At 39.6% G+C, this 23,238-nt stretch overlaps 1 protein-coding gene across 1 annotated transcript in view; it reads left to right on the top strand.

Annotated features, from left to right (window-relative positions):
- WASHC5 (WASH complex subunit 5) overlaps nucleotides 1-23,238 on the top strand; it is a 55,796-nt gene that overhangs the window by 2,649 nt on the left and 29,909 nt on the right. Inside the window, 10 exon segments of the mRNA XM_033125826.1 lie at nucleotides 2,659-2,963; nucleotides 3,426-3,571; nucleotides 4,257-4,341; nucleotides 5,315-5,415; nucleotides 7,588-7,780; nucleotides 9,972-10,124; nucleotides 11,760-11,873; nucleotides 13,315-13,486; nucleotides 18,179-18,306; nucleotides 21,166-21,295. Coding sequence (XP_032981717.1) covers nucleotides 2,778-2,963; nucleotides 3,426-3,571; nucleotides 4,257-4,341; nucleotides 5,315-5,415; nucleotides 7,588-7,780; nucleotides 9,972-10,124; nucleotides 11,760-11,873; nucleotides 13,315-13,486; nucleotides 18,179-18,306; nucleotides 21,166-21,295 — 1,408 coding nt within the window. The 5' untranslated portion in view covers nucleotides 2,659-2,777.

Genomic DNA, 23,238 nt, shown 5'->3' with positions numbered 1-23,238 from the left:
TGCCTGGAGTACCTTTCTCCCACATCATGATCTATTGTAAAATAACAAACTACCCCAAAACCCAGTGACTTAAGACAGTAAATATTATAGTAGTTCCTGTGGTCAGGAATCAGGGCTATGGGTCAGCTGGGTGCCTTTGGCTCAGTCAAGCTGTGAACAGGAGCTGTTGGCTTTTGTGAAGACTCACCTGGAGTTGGGATCCATTTCTAAGCTCACTAGAGTGGTTGCCTGTAGCTTTTCAGTCCCTTGTCACATGGGCTCCTCCACAGGCCCCTCACAATATGACAACTTGCTTCCCTTAGGCACCTTAGAGAGGGTGCCTAAGCTAGAAGTCACAGTCTTTTTGCAGTCTAATTTTGGAAGTGATATCTTCCGCGTCTGGCATCTTCTGGTCTGTAGAACGGAGTCCATAAGTCACACTCAAGGGAAGCGTCCTGTAGGGACAGAGTCCCAGAGAGCAGTTTCCAGGCTCTTGACCTCACATGGAAAGGTGCTGGCTTGAGTAGTAGATGGCCGTCAGGTGTGACTAGTTGGCCATCAGCTGTAACCAGTTAGCCATTAGTCATTAATATAACTGCCGAGGCTACGCTAGCAAGCGTGGATTGCGGCTAGCAAGTGCGGTTAGCAAGCGGATTGTGGATTGCAGATCATGTTGATCCTACTTCTTGTGTCTCGCCCGGCTGCCAGCAAGACTGGGGTGCAGGAAGACCCCCTGTTGGGGTACTGGCAGATGTTTCCTTTTGTGTCTCCACCAGCCGCCAGCCAGAATATAGTGGTATGACTCCCCTATCTGTGGCTCCATTATTATTCCTTTCTGGCCTCATCATATCCTGCGTTCTTGTGTGGGAAGTGGGAGCTGAGACCCTGCATGACAGGTCCTACACGGGGCATGAATAAAGAGATGGATGTCACTGGGGACCATCTAGGAGGCTGCTGACCACACTTACATACCCTACTGCTCGCTCCCTGGCTTCCTTCTGATCCCTGCTCAAATATCACCTCATCAGGGAGACTTTCACAAACCACTCTACTTAAAATAGCACATGCTCCATCCATTTGTCATGCCTTTTCTTCACAGCAATTATTACAGCCTGACACATAATATACTTTTCTGTTCATCTCTTTCCTACTCCCAATAGTATGTAGGCCTCATGAGAGCAAAAACTTAGTTTTGTTCACTACATGATCCTCAGGTCTTAAAACAGTGCTTGGCACATAGTAGGCACGGTTTAAATATTTGTTGAAGGAATGAATCTGTATCAATAGGAACACTCTGACCTGCAACTAATCCAAAACCCAATTAACAGTCAATATACTGTAAACAGTTCAAGTTCATTTAATGAAGATTAAAATGAATCAAGGAACCAACAAGTCAGTAATATCAACAAGAATTTACATTCTGTCCTTCCACCCACAATCCTCAGGTTCATGGCTTTTTCTCTTAAGCTTGTCACCTCATGGTCTCAAGGTGACTACTGTGGCTTTGGGCATCAAATGTTCATTGGACCAGATTCAAAGGCAAGAATAAAGGGGATAGCCAGGGCAGAGAGAGAGGAATGTCTTGTCAAATACCTCTCCTTGTAGTAGGAGGAAAAAAACATTTCCTGGAAGTGCTACAGACTTCCTCATATCTCATTGGTCAAAGCTGAGTCACGTGTCCAACCTAGCTTCGGGGAGGTGGGAAAGTAAAAGTGCAAATGTTGGGAAAGAACAGTTGTTCGTGAAGTTGAAAAATAATTCAGGCTTCCATGCAGTTGACAAATGATGACCTAGCTAAATTAACAATGAGAGGAGAGAAATGCAACAAAGGTTATGACACAAATTAACACTTCAAAAGATAATGATTTGAAAAAGAATTGGGAGAGGACTTTGGGAAAATGAATGATGTCTTGAAACTTTTTTTGCAAAAATTACCTTTTTAAACAAAATGCTACGCAAGTCCACTATGAAGTACAAGACACTGTATTATCAAAATTACAATCTGGTAAAAGAAACTTTTGATTCATTCTTGGCTTGTCCGTTGAATCAGTACAGAGTTGTTGCATTTTTACTCTAAATTTTGTTAAGTATAAAATTCACTTTCATCAGTTTTAATTATATCATTTCAAGGTACATTTCTAATGAAACTTTTCCACTGCTTATTATGAAATATTTGTCCTTAGTTGAGAGTCAGTGTATAGCCTTTGTCAGGTATGTATTAGCCTTGCTAACAAGGACGTCCTATACTTGACATGTGAGAAAAACATTTTTAAAGGTTGTTCCCTCACTGAATTCTAGTGGAGTTTAGGACACAGTTATTTTTTCCCAAAGATAAAACAAGTGACGTGGTTCCTATAAGGAAGGTTTAATAATCAGTGTCCAATTTAGGACACATTTGAACCACACATGCCCAGGGGTTCCTTCTCCCAAGCTCAGAAATCAGCTACATTGTGTCCTTCCTCATGAGGAGAAGTGAATAAAGGGTTGAGAAAGAGACCAAGAGTGTTAATTTAGCAGAGTCCCTCCACATGGAAATCATGAAGAGCAGAGACTAAATGCCCTCCCCCCCCCATACCAGAAGTCATTTTGGGGGAGGGATAGTTTGGGAGAAAAATATTATGTATGTTTCACATGCTTCCTTAAATAAATGGAAATTTTCATCTCTTTTTTTGGATACAGTTTCTTTAATGGATCAGTCATTCTGTCCGCGACCTGGGTTCCTCAAATGATTGACAGACCCCAGCTCTGAAGCCAGTTAAACATTCCAACCGGGCACTGAGTAGTTGACGATCCTCACGATGTTGGACTTCCTAGCTGAGAACAACCTCTGTGGCCAGGCCATCCTAAGGATCGTTTCCTGTGGCAATGCCATCATTGCTGAACTTCTGAGACTGTCTGAGTTTATTCCTGCTGTCTTCAGGTTAAAAGACCGAGCAGATCAACAGAAATATGGAGATATCATATTTGATTTCAGCTATTTTAAGGTAATCTTCCCCTATAGCGTTTTTATCACTGTCTTTTCTATAAAAGCATGCTTTCTCTAGGAACCCTGAGACTCTGAGAGGTTAAGTCATTATGGAGAAAGAGTTAAAGAGGAAAGCTTTTAAACCAAATTTAGTATCAGTTAACTAACTCGAAAATAATATAAAGGAAGCCCTAACACAATGTAATTAAATTTTAAGGAGATAACTTTGGTGTAATATATTTCACATTGAAGCACCCCACACTTGAAAGCATGCTAATCGTGGTTGCAATTTAAATTCATTTCTTTCAAAAGGATTTTGTATCTAGGCTTCTTTTATCTTCATTACTTTCTGTTGCTCTGCTTTCAATTTTTCACATCCCTTCTAAGGCACAAGAACAAATTTTAAAAATACTATTTAGAAATTTCTACCAACAAGTATTATTTTTATTGACGTTTCACATAAATGTGTTTTTCTTCTTAGGGTCCAGAATTATGGGAAAGCAAACTGGAAGCTAAGCCAGAGCTACAGGATTTAGATGAAGAATTTCGTGAAAACAACATAGAAATTGTGACCAGATTTTATTTAGCATTTCAAAGTGTGCATAAATATATTGTAGACTTAAACAGGTATTGATTAATTTAGTAATAGCTTATTCTAATAGTAAATTAATGGAGAAGGAAAGGGGACGTATTAGAATGTGTACATCTTTCTCAATTACTACAAAATTTATAGCTCTACCATACGTAAATGTCTTTTACTTTCTGTGGCACTAGTCATTTTAAATATTTAGAGTTTTATTATAATTTCCTGCTCTTGTGAAGTATTATAATAATCTTGGTTTATACTAAGTTATATGGCTTTCAATCCTACAGTTTGTGATGATATTCTAGTATATTACATATGAGAAGTGAAAAAAAAAGGAATGTATTTTTGTAGCATTGGTAACCATAGCCTTCCTTCTTATCCCTAACCACACAATATTCTCTTTCTTCCCACCCTAACAATTCATTACTCGTTAGCTTTTAAACTATTCCATGTTCTTACGCCATTACTCCTAAGATATTTGTAATTCATAAAATCAGGACTAGGGAATATTTCTTTTACTTGCAGTAGACATAAATATCAGCCTGTGGCCCTAATCACAATGAGTTTCAGCTCACAAGTTTGTTCTTAAGATCATGAAGAACTATTTGAAGGCCAGGATGCCTGGTATCTTACCTTATCTTTTGAAAATCTTTGCTTTCCTTCTTCAAAGATGTTGTTAAAGTTTTCATTATCAATGAATAACTTGCTCTGGGGTTTCACTTCTAGATATCTAGATGATCTCAATGAAGGTATTTATATCCAGCAAACCTTAGAAAGCGTACTTCTCAATGAAGATGGAAAACAACTTCTAGTAAGTAATAGTGACCATGTAAAATAGAAATTCAAGAATGTCAAACTTAGTGTGCGATGTCAAGAGATAGTGGATGGGGGGAGAGGGGTTGTCACTGTGTAAGGGATATAAATGATAAATGTCTAACTATTACATTCTTTTGTGCACCTGAAACTAATGGAAAAAAAAGAAAAAAAAAGAATGTCAAGCTTAGCATCACTATTTTTCCCCTGTAAGTCACAGATACATACACAATACCCTGTAAAGCAAAGCAAAATAAACTGATGATTGTCTTCTGACAGCTCTGTATCTGGATTTAAAACATAATAGACATTGAACAGAATTACAAGGGAATAAATATTATGTGGAGGTTCTGAGCTTCCTCAGTGTAACAGTCTTATCTTCTTTGCCTTATGCATCCCAGACATCTGTCCTGGTACTTTGTACATAGTGATCACTTAGGAAATGTTTGTTAAGTAAGTGAATGACTTAGAGTTACTCGTTATATTGGGATTCCATTTTGTTATCCTGAGAAAAATATCAAAAGCAGGCCAACTGAAAAATAATTACTGTGAGTTAAAATTCCTTTATTTATTTTTAAAGATCGTTTTTCTTAGTTTCAGCTTAAAGGCAGAACCAGACTGGGGAGCATTGTTCGTTTTCTTTTTTCAAATTAGTTTCAGTACGTGCCAGTACAATATAGCAATTCGACATTTTTATACCTTACAGTGTTATCACCCCATTAATTCTAGTAATCATCCGTCACCGTGTAACCTTCTCACAACATTATTGACTACATCCCCCTTCCCCTTCTTAAAATTTATTTTGCATGAAATCTTCAAAGCCTATTCTGTACAATTGAGAGCCCTTTGGGGGGAAACTTGCATTCTCTTTGTCATATAAAGCTTTTAGGAGGAATGGGAGCAAAGTGATCTTTTTAACCATTATCAACGTCACTCTGGTGAGTCTGACCATTGTCTTTTTCTCTTCATAGTGTGAAGCATTGTACTTATATGGAGTTATGCTGCTGGTCATTGATCAAAAGATTGAAGGAGAAGTCAGAGAGAGAATGCTGGTGTCTTACTACAGATACAGGTATCCCTGGGCTGGGACTACCAAAAGCACAGCTATTGGTAAAATGCAGTGTAGGTTTCCATACTACTTTTATTGTGAATAGCAGCAATATGATCTAGGATGCAAAGGATTCTTATCCCTTTTGAACATAATGTACAAATACAGCAATTACTCTATAATGTTAGATTGGTGCAAAAGTGATTGCAGTTTTTACAATTATTTTTAACCTTTTAAACCGCAATTAATTTTGGACCAACCTAGTATCATCATAATAGATTAGCTATCATATATAGTATTGATAGCATTATATGTAAAATATTATGTATAAATTAATGACAGTGTTATATACAAAATAATCTATATGTCATAGATTATTAGTGATATATAGATTATTATGCCCATGATGGTACCTCAGGAATCTGAATTTTTTTTTTTATCTTTTATTTGGGAATTTTGGAAGTCTAATGAATGTTCTTTTTGGATTCTTTTTAAGTTTTCAAATACTACTCCTTGGCAGATGTAAGGAAATTAATTGAGTTTTCTGTTTTTCAGGACTTTGAAAAGTTAACACTAGGGATCAGGTTGAAAGTGTATTCTCACCTATATCTATGTGTGAAACAAAAACAAAAGCACCAGCACAAATCACGATCATGTTACGTATGTCTATACAGAGCTGTGACTTCAAGAAGTAGAGGCTTAAAAAAACAGAAGTCACCTTAACCAACTGTAATTCTGGTACCTTGCACACAGATTTCAATTTGTTTAATTCATGAGTCAAAATCTGGAGACAAGGTCAGTATCAGAAACAGTCAGTAAACAGGAATCAGGAACTTAGGCTAAAGAGGTGCCGACTAGAATTAACATTTTTAAACTTGAAAATTAGGACAAAATAAATAGGGCAAGGAGGCAGATCCTCAACAGAGAGATTGTTGGGGACATATTTTCAGAGACACCTGGTACTGCAGCCTCCTCAGCAGTAAATTAATCTTTAGCTACTCGATTAGCCTGCTTCCTTTCAACTTTATTATATGAGCGGAGAGTATCCACCAGCATGCATAATTCATTCACATCAGTTTGACCATGAGCTGCGTTAACATCCATGTTTTTAAAAATGAACTTTGAATGGCCTCACCGATATTTCTGAAAGTTCCTGGGAAGAACAACAACAATAAACAACGTAAAGAAGAAAAAAAGTTTGCTTCTCAAGCCCAGCTTTCACAATGGGGCTTTGTCCCTTTGGGTACAGCAGCTAATTCATTAGAATGCAAGGATCCATTATTGCAGTGACACTGAAAAATTGCAAGTCGGAGTTGTGGTAAAGGAGCTTCTTCTATCTAATAGGATATCCAATGTATCACAGAGCACACCTGCTCCCATCTCCAATGGGAGGTCATCCTCAAGTCTAAGATTCTTTGAGTCTCTGAAGGATTACTACTCCAGTCGATGGTGAAAATCACAGAGGTTTTGGTTAAGTCTATAGAAAGTGCACCTTGGCAGGAAAAACCAGTTAGTGTATATTCCACCTTAAATTAACATACTTTTTAAAGTTATTTTGTAATTTATGAAACATTGGAACAGGTTCACATTCCTCATGCGCAATCCTGAAATCTAAAGAGCTCGGAAATATATACATACACGTACGTGCTCACACACACAGTTGCACACAGAGTAACTCCTAAAATAGCAAAACGTGATCTAACCTGAAATCATATGGCATCAAAATCTGACCAGAGTAGATATGAGGCCATAGGTAGTTTTATTTATCTCACTTGTGAGTATTCATAAATTTTACTGCAGAAATATTAATGTGTATTGATCACGACATGCCAGCTGAGACCCTAGTGGAGTATCCTATCGTACATGATCTGTGTACCATATTACTTTCTTATATTTGAAAAATGCTATATTCTGAAACAAATCCAGCCCCATGGATTTTGCAAAAGGGATGATGGACCTTTTAATAGAACCATATTTACATATAAGAACCCATCTTAATAAGTTTGCTATAACAGGCTTTTTGAAAATATAATTTTGAATCTTAAGGATATAAATTGATCCATGGTCATATCTAACACTATATAAAGTCAGATTATAATGAAATTCCTCTGCTGTGTTGGACTTCTGAGTTTTTAATGTGTGTGTGTGTGTGTGTGTGTGTGTGTGTCCCTTTATTTCCCCGTAACCGTGACTCAGTGCTGCTCGATCTTCTGCTGATTCAAACATGGACGATATCTGTAAGCTGCTACGAAGTACAGGTTATTCCAGCCAACCAGGAGCCAAAAGGCCACCCAACTATCCTGAGAGCTATTTCCAGAGAGTGCCTATCAACGAATCCTTCATCAGTATGGTCATCGGTCGACTAAGATCTGATGATATTTACAACCAGGTGGGGATTAAGTCTGTTAAGACCTTAGGAGTTCTAAAGGCTGATTGCACTTTCCTCCTCAATTACTCCTTCCTTCAATGAGCAAAAGCAGCCAAAAACTATTTAAAACCTTTTAAGCTGTGCTCTGGGATGGTAGAGGAAAGGGTATGATAATTTGGGCAGAAATAGAGATTTCAGGGAAGAAATGGGATTTGAGCTATACTTGGAAAAAAAGATGCATTCTTTTAGTCACTCATTTAAGAAATAGTCTTTGAGTGTGTGTTATGTGCCTGTCCATGGGCTCGTACTGGGGACCCATCACCGATGAAGGGGAGCCACGGCCCCTACACAAAGTGAGCTTGTAGCCAAGGAAAGAAGACCGACAACTAAAGCAATTACAGTAAAACAAGATGAGCGTTAGCTTAGGGGACACACCAGGTGCTGTGGTGCTTATAACAGGGGCAGCTAGATTGCAACAGGTGACAAAGGGAATACAAGGGGAGTCCAGGCAAAGAGGGCAGTAGGAGCAGGACTGTAAAGATCTGCAGCATATGAAAGTTTCTCACTTTCCTCCCCAGGTTGTGTTTCATTCACTTACTTACAAGGATACCAAAGAAAATTATCATTTGACCTTTTTCTGAAGAATACGTAATTTTATGTATTATTTATATTTTTATTACCAGAGAGAGTAAAGAGTTGGGCCTATGATAACTGGGTATCATGTATCACAGAGCACACCTGCTCTGTATAGTTCTTTAGGTAACCTGTTAGTTTTCTGTATGGATATGTTATGGGTAAATAAAAGAGTTTTTTTAAAGACACCTCAAAATCAGGAGCTACCTATAGATACCAGGTCTCCATATTTGCCATTTCTTGAGAATTCAATGTGAACCAGAGTCATAGGAGATTTTTTCCATATATCGTTTTCTGTATTCATCACAGTAATCTTGCAAAGTAGGCAACATTATGCTCATGTTGCCGTTGAGAAAAATAAGGCTTAGAGAGCTTCAGTGATTTACACAAGGTCACCCAGTGAGATAACAGAACCAAAATTGAATTCAGGTCTGTATGATTTCAAAGCCCATGCTGTTTCTTTACTCCAGTAAGATCATTACCCCTTCTGCCTCTTACATGGTCCATTTTGTCCACGTCTCAGGGCAGTATGTTTCACTTTTCTCCTGGCACCGTGACTTTTATTAACATGGGTTAAGCTGTGGTTGTGTTGTGTGTCCACCCCGAGCTCTGCCCTGCACCTCTCCCATCCCCGGCCGACAGGACTAGGGGCAGTCACTTGAGCCAAGATGGATCAGATTCCCTTCTCCGGTACTTTGCCCTGAGACACAGTTTCTGGACTCAACATGCAAAATTTGGAGTTTGGGGCAGCCTCATCCTGCCATGTTATAGAGAACAGTCTGGAAAGAGAGAAAAGTTGGGCAAATGGGAGAAACATGAAGGCTTTCTGGTTTGTAGCCTCAGGAGCTTCCAGAGACCTGACCACATTCCTGTTTGCAGAGTCCATGTGACATTGCTCTGTCTGTCTGTGTGAGTTTCCTCCATTTCTGCTTATGGTCCTTGAGGTGATACAGGCTCTGCAGCCAAAGATGCCTTTTGCATGAGGCGATGGAGCCCTGGGGCTCACAGGCATTTAGAAGGCAGGCAGCAGGGGAACAGCCAGCAGAGCAGACTGAGTGGAAGAGTGGTGTCTGGGAAACCAGAGGAGAGAATTTCATTCCTGAAACAGTTTAAGTGAGAGCACTAAAAAAAGGCCACTGAATTGGGTGATTGTGAAAGTCAAATTTCAGTGAGTTAAAGAATAACTGAATAAACAGGAAGTGAGTAAATAGCAAAAGTGTGTATGGACTCTGTCAGTTCTACGAGATTGTCTGTGGTGGGGAAGGTAGAGAAATGGACAACTCCTGGGAGACGTAGGGTTAAAACTTTTCTTTTTTTCTTTCTTTTTTTTTTTTTTTAAGGAAAAGACTTAGAATTGCAGCAGAGTCAAGGGCTGGAAGGAAGAGAATAATATCGTGTGGTTAGGAATAAGAAGGAAGGCTGTGGTGAGCAGTGCCACAATCTGACAATTGCTTCCAGTGTCCAGGATCCTCCAAGGAGACAGACTTTTAGAGACTGATCTATTCTAGAACTAGATCCTTTGTTTGGCACATGTTGTTACCAACGGCTGCTTCTTCCGGGTCTCGTCTCTGTATTGCAGGTCTCAGCGTATCCTTTGCCGGAGCATCGCAGTACAGCCCTGGCCAATCAGGCTGCAATGCTGTATGTCATCCTGTACTTTGATCCTTCCATTCTTCATACCCATCAAGCAAAAATGAGAGAGATAGTGGATAAGTACTTTCCAGATAACTGGGCAAGTATTACTATTAGTCTTTTTGTCTCTGTAATAAGCTTCTCAGAAAACTGGTTTTTCCATTCTTTTGGCCTATAACCCAGAGGTCAAAATGTTATAAATAGTGAGACGTAAAATCACTTAGGTAAAACTACTTTAAGTGTGTTGAGAATTGTATAAATCATAACATGAAGGAATAAACCAGCCAGTGAAATTTCCTGGTGAACCTATTAGTTTTATTTCTTAAATAGATACTCTCAAGGTAACACCATGTATTAAAATGTATCTTCCTTTAGCTACAGAGATTACAACTAAGTTACAGAAGGATTTCTCTATCCTTTTCTCTTTTATGAATCCTAGCTAGCAGAATTCATCTGATTTGTCACTTTATGAATAGAAATTTCATTTTTATAGGAAGTTTTATCTATAAGCTAATATTGATGGGGCTGTAAAGATTTACATTGCTGCGGGATGTGCTTGTAACTTTTTAAATGTTTCAGTTAAAAATATTAATTCTTCAAGGAATAAAACTGACATAACATAGGTAATATATATGAAATGTTTCCTTTGCACACAGAGGTTTTAACAAAGTACAGTGAATTGGATGATGTTCTCAGAGCGCAGACTTTATTTCATCAATTCTTACCAGCTTGAATCACAAACTCTCTGTGCTAAGGGATGTGAATGAGGAACTTCACTGATGAGAAGAACAAACTACAGTTCAGAGATGATGTTTCCCGTCCATGAATGAATCATCCTCATGAGCTAGGAGTTGAGGGGCCAAGAAGAGAACTGTGCTAGTCTGGCTTCATTTGCCTACACTTAATAAAGAAGCGTTGACCATAATGCCGTGTACTCAGAAACACTTAGTATTAGGGAAGGTCAAAATCCAGTTACATGATACTTACAAGATATGCTCCTACAAAAGCACCCTGGCACCGTGAAAGGAATGGAATAAAAATAAATGTAAATGCTAGGCAAATGCCAATCAATAAAAAGCTAGTGAGAAAATACTGGTATTGCACCAAGAGAATTTTAAAGAAAAACATTGACAGGGATAACGAGGGACTTTATAAAATATTTTTTTAAATAAATGTAAAACAATTTCTTTCGCACAGATATTTTTGGGAAAACTTTAGTTTGCTTTTCTTTATGAAAAAATTTATGTTAGCATATAGTTAGTTTATTATTTTAAATGAATTAATATTTTTAAATTTCTCAGTTTTCATGTGTAATGCAATTAACATCAATAGATATAACCCACAATAAAATGAAAATGTTCTTTGGGGTCTTCAGTAACTTTTAAGAGTATAAAGGCTGAGATGAAAATGTTTGAGTATGTTCTCCTAGTCAAAGTCAAAGTCTGCTTTTCTGTCCCCTTTCATTGTTCTTCATCTAGGATCTAACCCACAGCAGTTTGAAAGTTTGAAAGCAGTTCATTTTAGTTACTTTTCCATGAATAACAACATTATCACTCTTGTTCCAGAGTGCTCAGAAGGAAGAACACTTACCTATATATCTGGAAAATCTTGGTTTTTCATTGATTTTCATTGGCATAACATTTAAACTTGAAGGAGTGGACGATGTCTTCTCTAACTTTGTATTTTCCCAGCCCCTTGCCTTGAATGAATACTGACTGAATGTCTCCTCTTTCAGGTAATTAGTATTTACATGGGGATCACCGTTAATCTAGCAGATGCTTGGGAGCCTTACAAAGCTGCGAAAACAGCTTTAAACAATACCCTAGACCCTTCAAATGTCAGAGAACAGGTAGGTTCTGGCTGCTCAGAGAGGATCCTCAAACAACTGCCATCCTATGTGAATAGGGTAAGAAATGAGCTAAGTAGGTTTCCCAAGGCATTTGGAAGATGTCCACAAAAATATGAATGCAATGATTAATGAAAAGTGAATTTTGTATGTCAGAATAAGATAGATGATTATGGATTTTTAATTTATGTGATATATGTAGATGGGAAACTTGGGTCCTAAGGAAGATTCAACAAACTAAGATGAATCAGAGTAACAGGGTCCCATTGACTTCATGTCCTCTTGTTAAAGACTGTCCTTATAGATGGAGCTACTTTCACCAATAGCTATAATTTGAATGTTTTCATTAGTAGCATGAGTATCAAAGGTGGTAACTGAACGTAGGCAATATGCCCTGTAATTTAAATTCATCATTTCTGATGTGCAAAATAACTAACAAGACTAAAGACATTTGTCTCTGTAAAGTTTAAATGCTACATTGTGTCTCTTTGATTAGAACACAGAACAGAAGGAAATAACCTGAATAAACAGAAGAATGAAAACTAAAGTTAAATTCTAGCATCCTTGGTATTTCTAAACAGTTCTCTTCCTCAGCCTGCCTGCCTGAGTTTTTGAGTTTCCAGTGTGAATTGATTCAAAGAACTCCAGCATGTTTTATTCAAATAAATTGAATTCCATTAATAATGCACAAAATAATTTTAATTTTGGAATGTCTCCTAGAAATATATTAGGGAAGTGATACTTCCGTACTAAACCGGCATCAGAGCATTAATTTTTCATTACTAAAGTTCCTTTCCAAAATTGCATTTTCTTATTTGTGATACTGTAAGAAGTTCTTCAGAGTCTCCTGATGAAGCACCTAGTGATAATTTTAAACTAACCTGACTTGGTTAATGGTGTTTAACATTTAACTCTTGCTTTAGGTAAAGCAGAATGACCAAATATCCAAAAGGCTGGTTTGAAAATTCAATTTTTATACACTGAGGTGTGTTTTTTGTTAAACTGTCATGTATTCATCGAAGTCTCATCTTTTAGTGTTTTTGCTCTGTTCTGCCTCCGTTGTTGGTAATAATAGAAAGAACAGACAATTTAGCTTCTGCTTTATGTTTCTTTTCTACCCAAGTTGAGACAAGGGATCGTAGGAACCACTTGATCCACGTCCCCAGTTTACATTTAAGAAACCAATACGCAAAGGTTAAACCCAAAGTCAGACAATATTATATCACAGCCAGAGCTAGATTTTAGGCTCTTAATTCTTATTCCAATATTCTTTTCAAAAATGTCCAGTAAAGCACTTGCCTTTGAGCCTTATCAACTGTAGTGCATATGTTATTTATCTCATACAGAAATGATATCATCTGTGCAGGGATTTATTTGAATCTGATTCACTTTCAAGAGAATTCTCTTTATATTTTTATGTAATTCACGTTTTTTATTTTCAAAGGCAAGCAGATACGCTACTGTCAGTGAAAGAGTGCACGCTCAAGTGCTAAAGTTCCTGAAAGAAGGTTATTTAAGGGAGGAGATGGTTTTGGACAATATCCCAAAGCTCCTGAACTGCCTGAGAGACTGCAATGTAGCCATCCGATGGCTCATGCTACACACAGCTGACTCGGGTAAGTGCAAAAGGTGTGGCTGTCTGCATCGCTCCTATAAAGGCTTTCAGAATTCATATCTACTTCATGATGCAAAGTGCATTAGCCCTTGAAAGAGCATCAAGTTGCTTTTCTAAATTAATCATTTTTGTGTCTGCTTGGATAAGTTAGCGGCCCAGCTAACGGCTCCTTTGTCAGGTACTACGAGGTGCCGGGAAATCTGAGGAAATTCACCTCCCATGTTCACGGAGCTTGTCACTGGTCAAACTGGGGAGATCGGGTGTATCCATATGAGAAAGTACAAGTACAGATCTGTGGTGGGCAGAATAATTCCTCAGCCCACCCTCCCAAAGATATTTATGGCCTAATCCCTGGAACCTGTGGACATGTTATATGGCAAAGGGGAATTAGGTGGAAGATGGAATTAATGCTGCTAAACACTTGACCGTAAAGTAAGGAGATTATCCCAGTGGGATCACAGGGGTCCTTATATCGGGAAGAGAGGAGCAGAAGAGACAGAACTAGAGAGGTGGCATCCTGAAAAAGACTGGACAAGCCATTGCTGGCTTTAACAACAGAAGAGGCCACAGGCCAAGGAATACAGGTAGCCTCTAGATGCTAAAAAACACAAGAAAACTGATTTTTCCCTGGAGCTTCCAGAAGGAGCACAGCCTTGCCGGCACCTTGGATTTAGCCCAGTGAGACGCATTTCAGACTTCTCACCTCTGAAGCTGTAAGAGAATAAATTTATGTCATATTAAGCCACTAAGTTTGTGGCAATTTGTTATACCAGCAATAGGAAACTAATAACAAGGTCTGAGCCAGTGACTAAAGCCAGATGTGTGAAATAGTTGAAGGGATCTGAGTTCAGAGCAGGAGAGAAGCATCACTTCGGGTGGGGGCACAGAGGTGGTCGGGGAAAGCTCCACACAGAGGTAGGAGCTGACTGGCCCTTGATGGTTCGTGAAATAAAAAGCATAAGAAATTCTAGACTGGAGACATAATGGAAGAAGAGGAATTTTGGAATTACAGAAAAAGATGGACCCACTGAGTTGAAAAACTGGCTGGATCAGAGTGCTTAGTTAAGGGAGATTGGGTATTAACCTTTTCTGTGTCATGATCTTCTTTGAGACCCTATTGGCTGTCAGGGTCAGGAGCTTCCCAGAGAGTGTAAAGTACCTCCACAGGGTCCATGAGCCTGTGACTTTAACACCCCTGGTATAACGGTAGAAAAACGAGTAGTTTGGACTAACAGCTGAGCTTACTTATTCAGAGCTGACACAATTCCTTACTCAGTAAGTCCTTACTTTACATCAACAATTGGTTCTTTGACAATAAATGAAAAGAGGTATAAGGAAATCAATCTTACCACAGCCTAACGGATATAAACAAGAGTTAAGTTCCTATGATATCTCATCAACATTATAATGAAACGATGTTGTTCAAGGACCTGCTATACTTAGTAAATGCTCCATGACATTAATTAACTAATGAATTCACTCATCCAGAGCTACATGCCCCACCCCCCAAGAGTGGTGTCATTTAGCAGCCCTGTAAAGCCTTCTGCTTTTTGTTGTTTAATCAACAAACTTTTCTTGAGAACTTACCCTGAGACAGGTACCACTTTCAACACCTCCTTGTTATTTCAAATGAGGTTGTGGCTCTAAAAAAAATTCTACAGGGGTGGCCCGTTAGCTCGGTTGGTTAGAGCGTGGTGCTAATAACACCAAGGTTGCCGGTTCGATCACCGCATGGGCCACTGTTGAGCTGCGCCTCCTTAAAAAAAAAAAAAAAAAAATTCTCCACACCAGATTATTCTGCAGCCTTCCTCTGTCTGCCGTCTGTTTCCACGTCCTATGAGTAGCCAGCAGTGAGAACAACAGTTGAACTTCCTCATCCTTTATATCTTTGAAAATGTGTGGAATTTCTCCTTGGCCTTTTCTCTTCACACTAGAAATCTCCAGCTTCTTAAATCTTTCCAATTTTTCTTTTCATCATTTTGCTTCTTGGCCTACATCTCTGTTCAGTTTACAGTTTACTCACAGCATGAAGACATGGCAAAAGTTTTTAATCACCTCATGGATGTGTTTTCAATTAGTTGAGTTTATGTCATACATAAACTCCAGTTCAAATGGGAGGGTTTTACTACATTGACTCGGCCTATAACCTTCTTTACCAAAAGTCTTACCTTCTCAAGTCTGTAAACAACTCCAGCCTTCACTTTATTCTAGCATGACACCAACTGTGGTTTTCTAGTGACTCAGTCTCATCTCCATCTTCCTGACGACTGAGCCTGACAGCTGTGCCTGTGTTCTGGGAGCCAGTGGTCAGCGTCCTGGATTTGCACCCCGCCGGGGACAATCTCGGCTGGCCAAAGTTCTGTGCTTTCCTCTTCAGCTACATCTATTTTCCATTTCTGTGCCTGGCAATTGTCTGGCCTGATTACACAAGGTCATAATTTACTAGAAACAAATGAATGTGCCTATCTGGTTGTGAGTCATATGTGGGAAACGTAACTACTTATTTAGTTTTTATGATATTTCAATCAGAGACAGACACATATTCTTCACATCCCCCCGTTCACCCCCTGCAGGCATCTCACCCAGGCTTAGGATGCTTCTGCACTGCCTTGCAGCTGTTGAGGAAACCCACTCTGAGCCAGCATTGGGCAGAGAAGGCTGGCAGGTACTGAAGCCTGACCCCGAGGTTGTCACGCTCCTAAGGTCTGGTCCCTCTGTTCTCTGGGTCTGCATTCCTGAGGGTCAGGTCTTAGAGAGAGGATTAGACCCTGAGAACACTGGAAACCAAAACTGGTTCCTAGCGAGACGTTCATGGTAATGCTAGGATAGGGACCATGATGTCCCCTATCCAAAAATGAAAGCGAATCAGTATCAGAAGATTTCTCACTGAATTACAGTGAATATAAAGACACATGGAAATTCTTATACATTTGCTGTGGCTGTTTTTGTTTTGTTTAGGCAAATTTGAAGCTGAAAAAAATTGTCTCTGTGTGATCTATGTCACCAATTCCAAGGTAGTTCTGGAAAATGCATGATAAAAACTGTCATTTCCCATGAAAACTGAGCCCTCCTCCAGGTTATCACACGTCTCCTCTTGGTGGAATAACTTGGGCATCAATATTGTACAAAATGGCCTTCCACCATCCTCGCCGTGACTGAGGCACCAGAACAGCCCTGACATTTGCTCATACGACAGGGTCATTCCATGCCTGCCGGGCATCCTGAGATACTACAGGAGGGCCAGGAGGCTGGAATGTGCACATGGGATGCTAGGACCACCAGGGACCTGTACCTGACCCGCTGTGAACTTTGTGACAACGTTCGTTATCTTCAAGTTTCTATTTTGACTTCATTTGCAGTCCTGGTAGCTTTGACTTGTAAACATTGATCTTTCGTAGATAATGATTGGTCCCATAAACCAATTCCAGCAAATAACCAATAATTTTTATTCTATATATTTTTAAAAAATATATTGTTTGTTTTATTTAAAACAGTTTAGCTTGGCAGCTAATAGGCTGCACAGGGAATCAGCATCTCTGGTGTTTTATCCCTGGGTCAATCTCGGCCTAATTTTGTGACCGTGGCCTAGTAGTTGCCATAATCTCTGGCCTAGATATTGGGTGGTCCAAAAAGCCCTGAGTGTTGGCTTTGCCCTGGGGTCTTTACAAGGAACAAAATGGTTCCAGGTCTGGTTCTTTCTCTTTGGAGATGCCACATCTTTGTATGGGTAACCCTATTTCCCTATTGTGTCAGGAGTCTCCAAACCCCCCCCCAGGTTCAGTTGTTTATTAGCAAGACTCAGCATACAGTAGTACTTACTCATGGCTATGATTTATTACAGCAACAGGATAGAAAGCAGTATCAGCGAAGGGAAAAGGCACAAGGGGCAAAGTCTGGAGGAAATCAGGCCCGAGCTTCCAAGAACCCTCTCCCAGTGGAGTCATACGGGGTGTGTGTAATTCCCCCAGCAGTGAGTTGTGACAGCATGTGTGAAACGCTGCCAACCAGGGAAGCGTGTTAGAAACTCAGTGTTCGGGGTCTTTATCGGGGGCTAATCCCAGGCAGCCTCAGTTTGGCACATACCAAAATTCCAGATCCCAGAAGGAAAACAAGTGTGCATGACAGCCATCGTACAAACCGTTAAGGCGTAGTGCGCCATGGTCATCAGCTTTCAAAGTGGTGGAAACTCCACGTTCCCAGATGCCGGTCAAGGGCCCACCTTGCAGAGTCCTTTCTGAAGCGGGCAGTCTCGGGCTTACTATGTTAACTCTTTCCCGTATACCTGTCCACAACTGAATGGCAGAGTTCAATGCCTAAACAAAGGCAACTCCAAAGAGTCAGCATATACGGAGGCCACCCACTTAGGAAACCGTGTCAGAAGGCTCTCCCCTTCGATATTGGACAGTCAGTAATAAATCAACCCCAAAATGCTTACAAAATTTTGAGACACTGTTCTCTGCAGCTTGCTTTTATCACAGGTGACATTCCATGTCAAATCCAACTGTCGTATTTCATAGTTCAATTGTACTTACTCCATAGCATAGATAGGCTATAATTAATTTCACCATCTGTTTTCGATATCATTTTGCTTATTTTTAAAGGCTTAAAATGAAGGAAAGTATTTAAGAACTCATGTCTCATAGATATTTTCTGCACAGTTAGTAAATGGAAACTCTTTTCTTCCTATTTCTAGCCTGTGACCCAAACAACAAACGCCTTCGTCAAATCAAGGACCAGATCCTGACAGACTCCAGGTACAATCCCAAGATCCTCTTTCAGTTGCTGTTGGACGCCGCACAATTTGAGTTTATACTCAAAGAGGTAAAAATAGCCAGTGAATAATCACCAAAGTTGTAGTTATGTTATGCTTAAATTTTTTCTTTTAAAGATTGGGGTTTTATAACGGTATCTCTGATCCAAGCTACAGATTCCAGATGTCTGAGATAAGTCTTATAGGAAAAGGACGGGATTAAACACTGAACAAGCCTTTAGTGCCGTGTGTCATTAGAGATACAGTGGTTGTGGAGGGATAGGGACATGAGTCAGAATCACACCAATGAAAATATAAATACAGACTGAGATATGTGCTCTAAAGGAAAATAGTCCTCTGGGGACCTAAAATGAAGGATCCTGTCCTAGCTTGGACAGCTTCCCTGAGCAGAGAAGCAAGAGCGTCTGTAGGGACCTGAAGAACGGACTTGTCAGAGTTAGCTAAGAAAAGATAAGGGACCACGATGGAGAACATTCCAGAGAGAGGACAGGATATGACTAAGTCTTCTAGGGTGGGGAACAGCATGACCAGTCCAAGGACTGAAAGACCACTTGGTTGGAAGGGAGAGAATACAAGAGAAAGGTGGTATGAAATGAGGTTGAAAGGTCGGCAGGAGCCAGCCCATGCTGGGTCTTGCAGGATTTCAGTCTTCATCTTAAAAGCCATGAATACCTATTGGAAAGGGCTTACGTAGGATGCTCGATTTGCATTTAAGCAAGGCCTCTTAAGGACTTTAAGGAATTTGATTTTAATGAAGAAAATGCTGGGGTTAGTTATATCCCTAGAGAAGCTTCTCCGGGCATAACAAAAACCGCAGGTACCTGGGAATGTTCAGGTTTTGTAAACAGTAGCCCTGGGGGTTTGGATCAGGTGGGCCCAGGAACTAATCCTGGACATGAATGCCCATTCAGAACCAGCACTCACCCTCGTCTCAGTCTGGTCAGTGGTATACTAGATGTTTCTTTATCTTCTGGATACTCTGTTCTTCTATTAAGTAGCTCAGTAAAAACAGACATTGATTATTAACCTAATGTTAATGCAGGTGCTAAGTGTTTTCAGTGACTTTTCTTGGTATAACTTTATAAGATCAGCGAAGTGCTACCCGTTTTTGATCTCTTTAATAATGTTAGTGTTTTCCCTCTGAATAGCAAATCATTATTGAATACCTTCTCTGTTCCCAGCTAGGTCGTAGGAATTGAGAAACGAACAAGGCATGTATGTTCCTACCATCAAGGAGCTCGGTATAGTGGGAAAGAGGAAAATTAAGCCAAGATGAGAAACCAGGAAAGACCCAGGAACAGGAACCAGGCATCTTATTAGTAGGTCAAAGCAAATCTGGCCTTTCAGAGGCAAGTGAGAATTGCCCACAAGGAAGACGTTCCCTCGGTGCAGTTAGGATCAGCCGCCAGAGCACCAGCAACCCAAAATTCTGTAGCTCAGAGATGTCAGTAGAAATCAGGACAGGTGTGGGTCAGCCATCTGACCAAGCCTGCATTTCCCATCAAATCTGTTCTCTGGAGTGTATTAGACTAGAATAGTGTATTCAGGTAGAGGGGAAACAGAAGACAGCCTAAGGGAGCACCACTTCATTCTTAAAGGTCTTCAAGAAGAGAAAGATCTGGTAGAAAGGAGAAACAAACAAAACAACTGCCCAATACAAGTTGAGCAAAACAATGACATGTTTGAATTTCTGACATTTCAGCTTCACTCTTTAACCCATATTTTCATCTCTCCTACCTCCCACTCCAACCCTTTTTCAAGACTCACTTTCTGATTCGCTTAATAAACATACTAATTGAAACTATGTTTCTTCTAATCTTTATATGATGGGGCATCTAATTTAAGGACTGTCCCCTATCTCAAACCCCATCTTACACGATACGCAACCTGTGACACTTACAGGTTGAACTCACAGGTTCAACCTGTGAGTGTTTGGAGGGCTCGAAGCCATTTGGTGTGTAATGAAGGCCTCAGAGTGATATTTGTGTTGCTATTGCTGGTCAAATGGCATTGATGGATCCCAGGCACTCAATAAGATAGGGTGAGCTCTATAAATAATTCTCACTGTTCCTCATCCTATTCTTTCATTGATTAGTCATCCTGCCTGATCACTAAGATTCCTCTGCCACTGGCCCCACAAAATTCCACCCAGCCTTTGTCCTTTCATCTGCAGGTGGAGTCTCCCTACCCCATTGCTTATCTTTTCAATATTATGATGCTGAGAAATGAAGAATTTCTTATGAGAAAAATCAGTATTCATGCATTTTTTACTCCTAAGAGCCCTATACCTTTGTGACATACCTTAAATGTGTTTTTAAAGTTTGTTTCAAAAACAACAACAACCCTGAATTATACCATTTCTTCCTCTGCTCACGTCTTTATAGAATGTAAATTTTATGAAGGAATGAATTAATAAACAGAATTACTGTTCAGCAAAAACCACCTGTAATCAAACAAGAAAATTTTTGTAGGTACTTTAGTTCATTCCCCAATTATCAGACAAAATGATACTCAGCCTTCCCTGATTATTAAATTAGAATTACAGAAATTGTTGCCTCGTAGGGACCTTAGAATAGTTGTCACCAAATTTAATTTCACATTAAAAATGCTGATTCCTGGCCTACCCAAGGTCACCTGAACCAGAATCATCGGGTGAGGCTTGAGAGTCTGAAAACTGGAAAACCATCCAGGCGGTGCTCTGGTACAGTTGCTCTGAAAACCACTGTCTTAGCGATGATGGAGCTTTGCCCTCCATTTGTATAAAGAAGTGAGGCTTAAGGGACGGCATCGGGGTAATGTTAATGTTGGGCGTCTATTTTTATAATAAATTCGGTGTCACTCAGCCTTTCTTAGTAAACTGCCGATCTGGATTTCCTCTTAGGTAAATAAATCTCGTGTTCCTTCAACAGATGTTCAAGCAAATGCTTTCAGAAAAGCAAGCCAAATGGGAGCATTACAAGAAAGAGGGCTCAGAGCGGATGACAGAGCTTGCTGATGTCTTCTCAGGAGTGAAACCCCTAACCAGAGTGGAGAAAAATGGTAATTGCTGAAGGGGATATACTGGTGTGTTTGAAATGTGTACACAGATTATTGGACATGGGCAGAGTCAGAAGTCCTTAGGTTGTCATCATTGTATGCTAGGACATTGCTGATGGAGAGCCCTTGGGCATTCTCCATATCCTCTCTGGACTTCAGGTTTCTTATCTTTGAAATCTGAGTTTAGGCTAAATCAAAGGGTTCTTACTCTCTGGTTCATATAATCCTTAGAGAATCATAGTCCATCCTCCCACTCCCACCATAGTCTGCAAAATGAATGTGTCAGCATGTATGGGGAAGGGGAAAAGGACCTGTAATTGTCGTGATCTGCTCGTAAGGATAGTTCACTCAAGAATATTAATAACTAGCAAAGTAGATGATACCTAAGATTGTTTTCTAATCTTGTGTGGTGCTTTTTCACTGATGCACCTGCCACCTAGTGGCGGAGGAGGGGACCTGCAGACTGTTTTGAAACTAAACGTAGCTTAAGTTTTAACGGTTTTGATCCTGGTTCTTTTAGGAAATTTCATCTATGGAAAAATTGTGGTATCACTTCAGATCTTTATATAGATAGGAACCTTTCAAATTGCCCCTGAAAGACCGTTCTGAATTTTAAGGTGACAAATTATACTATATTGTTAATGTTGAATGTTTGTTTTAACTGTCAAATTCATTTCCATAAAGTTAATTATACAGTATAGCTTTTTATAAAGAAAACTTTACTATTTGTAATCAGTATGAGCTTGTGATTACCGTACTTGGCTTTTGTTGATTTGTTTGATGCTGAATGATTGTCTAAAATACAGTTGCAGATTACATTATTGTTCTTATTGGAAAAAGTCAGCGAGTTTTTAATGAGGCAATATAAATTGGCAACTTGTTTTGTAGGTTGCTATTATTATAACTAAAAACCAAAGAACCACCTGTAACATTCTGACTAGATTAGTTGTGTAGAATCAGGCACATTGATCTCTGTTTCAGTCTCTTTTAGTTCTTATAAATACCAGCATTGTTTCAGAGGTCATTCAAAACATCTTATACTTTTTCTGGCTACACAGCATATGTACTTCGGAAGTACTTTCACAAATATTTCTCATATTTCCCTTACAACCTTGTAAGATAAACATCTTTATCCTTATCTTATATGTAAGGAAAATGAAGCTTAAAAATGTAACCACTTGCCTAAGGTAACAAAGGTCTAGAGCCTGGGTGTAACTCATCTCATCAGAATCTCCATCTCGTGCTCTTTCTACTACTCCATAGCTGCCCCTCAGTCCTACAAAACAATCTTTAAAACCACAACTGGTGTTCCCCATGTCAATTACGATAACTTAGCTTATAAGCCCTGAAATGCTTTTATTAAAGTGAAATCATCCCACAGATTAAAAAAAAAAATACTTTAATTTAGAGAATCAACTTGGTGAGGTGAAAAGAGTAAAGCCTTTGAATCGGGACACACAGTTGTGAAAATCCTGGTTCTACCAGAATTTAGTAATTGTGTAGCCCAGCATAGGATTCTTAATATCTCTGAGCATCAGCTTTCTTATCTGAGAAATGGGTACAAATTCCTACCTCCATAGATTGTTGTGAAGATTGGATAAGACAAAGCTTAGAGCTTTGCCTGACACACTGATGGTACGCGAAGCATATTAACCCCTTTCCCTTTGTCTGCCATGAGAAATGCCAGCTGGTGTGTGAATGCAGATAGCATCACCTAATCAGTTCAGACTTCTCCACAAATCACCACTCGTAGGTCATACTCCTGGCTCGTTGGTCTCTTCTTTCCTCCAAGACATGCCATTGTCATTTTTGCTCCAAAGCCTCTGCCAGGTGGGTCCCTTCATCCAGGGATAAACTATCCCTCTTTCTCTCTCTTCCTGTCCAGATCTGTACCCCTCCTCACTTCTCCAGAAAACTCTCCCCAATTACTCCACTCCCATCCTTCA

Source organism: Rhinolophus ferrumequinum, chromosome 14 (assembly GCF_004115265.2).
Source record: "Rhinolophus ferrumequinum isolate MPI-CBG mRhiFer1 chromosome 14, mRhiFer1_v1.p, whole genome shotgun sequence".
NCBI classification, from domain to species: Eukaryota; Metazoa; Chordata; class Mammalia; order Chiroptera; family Rhinolophidae; genus Rhinolophus; species Rhinolophus ferrumequinum.
Note: the sequence above shows the minus strand (reverse complement) of the source record. Positions and strands in the feature narration are given on the sequence as shown.